This window comes from Aplysia californica, unplaced genomic scaffold (assembly GCF_000002075.1).
Source record: "Aplysia californica isolate F4 #8 unplaced genomic scaffold, AplCal3.0 scaffold00090, whole genome shotgun sequence".
Classification (NCBI taxonomy): Eukaryota; Metazoa; Mollusca; class Gastropoda; order Aplysiida; family Aplysiidae; genus Aplysia; species Aplysia californica.
In genome coordinates this window covers 713,468-714,552 of record NW_004797360.1, presented here as the reverse complement: position 1 = coordinate 714,552, position 1,085 = coordinate 713,468, and the positions used below count along the sequence as shown (strand labels likewise).

Genomic DNA, 1,085 nt, shown 5'->3' with positions numbered 1-1,085 from the left:
TAAAGCTTAAAGGAACAATAATTTATTGCAAAACTCGAAAGTATGAATTTAAAAAATCAGACTTTCATGAACGCTGACATTCTTAAAGAAATACTGATGTGGTATGACTACTTAAAGTTACAACGTGGGTTTTTTTAACAACAGAGTCATGACTGTTCTAAAAGTATAACACAGAGCTACATGCTACACCCTCTATGAACCCCCCCCCCCCCAAAGACGACAAAAGCAAAAAAAAATCAAAAAACAAAACAAACAACTTTGCTTATTGCTGTGCTGGTGAGCACCGTGGGCGCGAAAATGAAGGGCAAAGCACCAGTCTCCCTATGGTCCAGCACGCGTGCAACTTTTCCCACCTTGCCCTTAATTTTATTTCCAAATAATATTATAATCAAATAGTGCGCTCCGTGGTAGTTCGGAATTACGTCAGAGTGCACAGTCTAGGATATTATATAATATAAATCTATGGATACGACTAGCGGGTCGACAGACAAGGATAATTTGTCCCAATGACGTCATTTTTGTCATCTCGCAAACCAGAATGTTGTATTCGCTTGCAGTAATATTCATAAATCCAAGAGAGAAACTGTTGCAAGTGGAGCCATTCACACAAATCATTTTACTTTAGTATATTATATTCGTTCCTTGTTGGTTCATCTCTCACTTTTTCCTTTTCCGCTGTTTTTGAAAGAACATAACAGTCTAGTAGTAGACCCAATTCAAGCTAGTTGATTTCAAAGGCGTCCGCGATAAAAAAAACAACAAAATAACAACCCAAAAAACATCTTCCAAACTGATCCGTTGTTGTAACTTCAACCCAAAACCCGATGGGTGGTAATCGATGATCTGCTGACGATGACTTTCATCATATTCCTTTCACGATCTTGAAATGCTCCACTGGCCAGCCGATCTCTCCGATGCGGCCGTTTTTGGCCAAGGGGAAGCTGGTGCCTGGCGGAGGACGGCTCAGGTAGGCCAGGTCGCTGGTGAACTCTGCTGACCTCTCGCCCACGCCAACCATCTGCTGGAAGGGTTGCTGGTTGGACCGGTAGTCGCGGAGGCCGCTGGGGCCTGGGGATATTTGGGGG

At 42.9% G+C, this 1,085-nt stretch overlaps 1 protein-coding gene across 1 annotated transcript in view; it reads right to left on the bottom strand.

The window, feature by feature from the left end:
* Positions 1-1,085, bottom strand: part of LOC101855712 — a gene marked incomplete at its 5' end in the record, with an annotated part of 2,654 nt that continues 1,569 nt past the window's right edge. Inside the window, 1 exon segment of the mRNA XM_005094841.3 lies at positions 1-1,068. Within this exon segment, the coding sequence (XP_005094898.2) occupies positions 863-1,068 (206 nt within the window).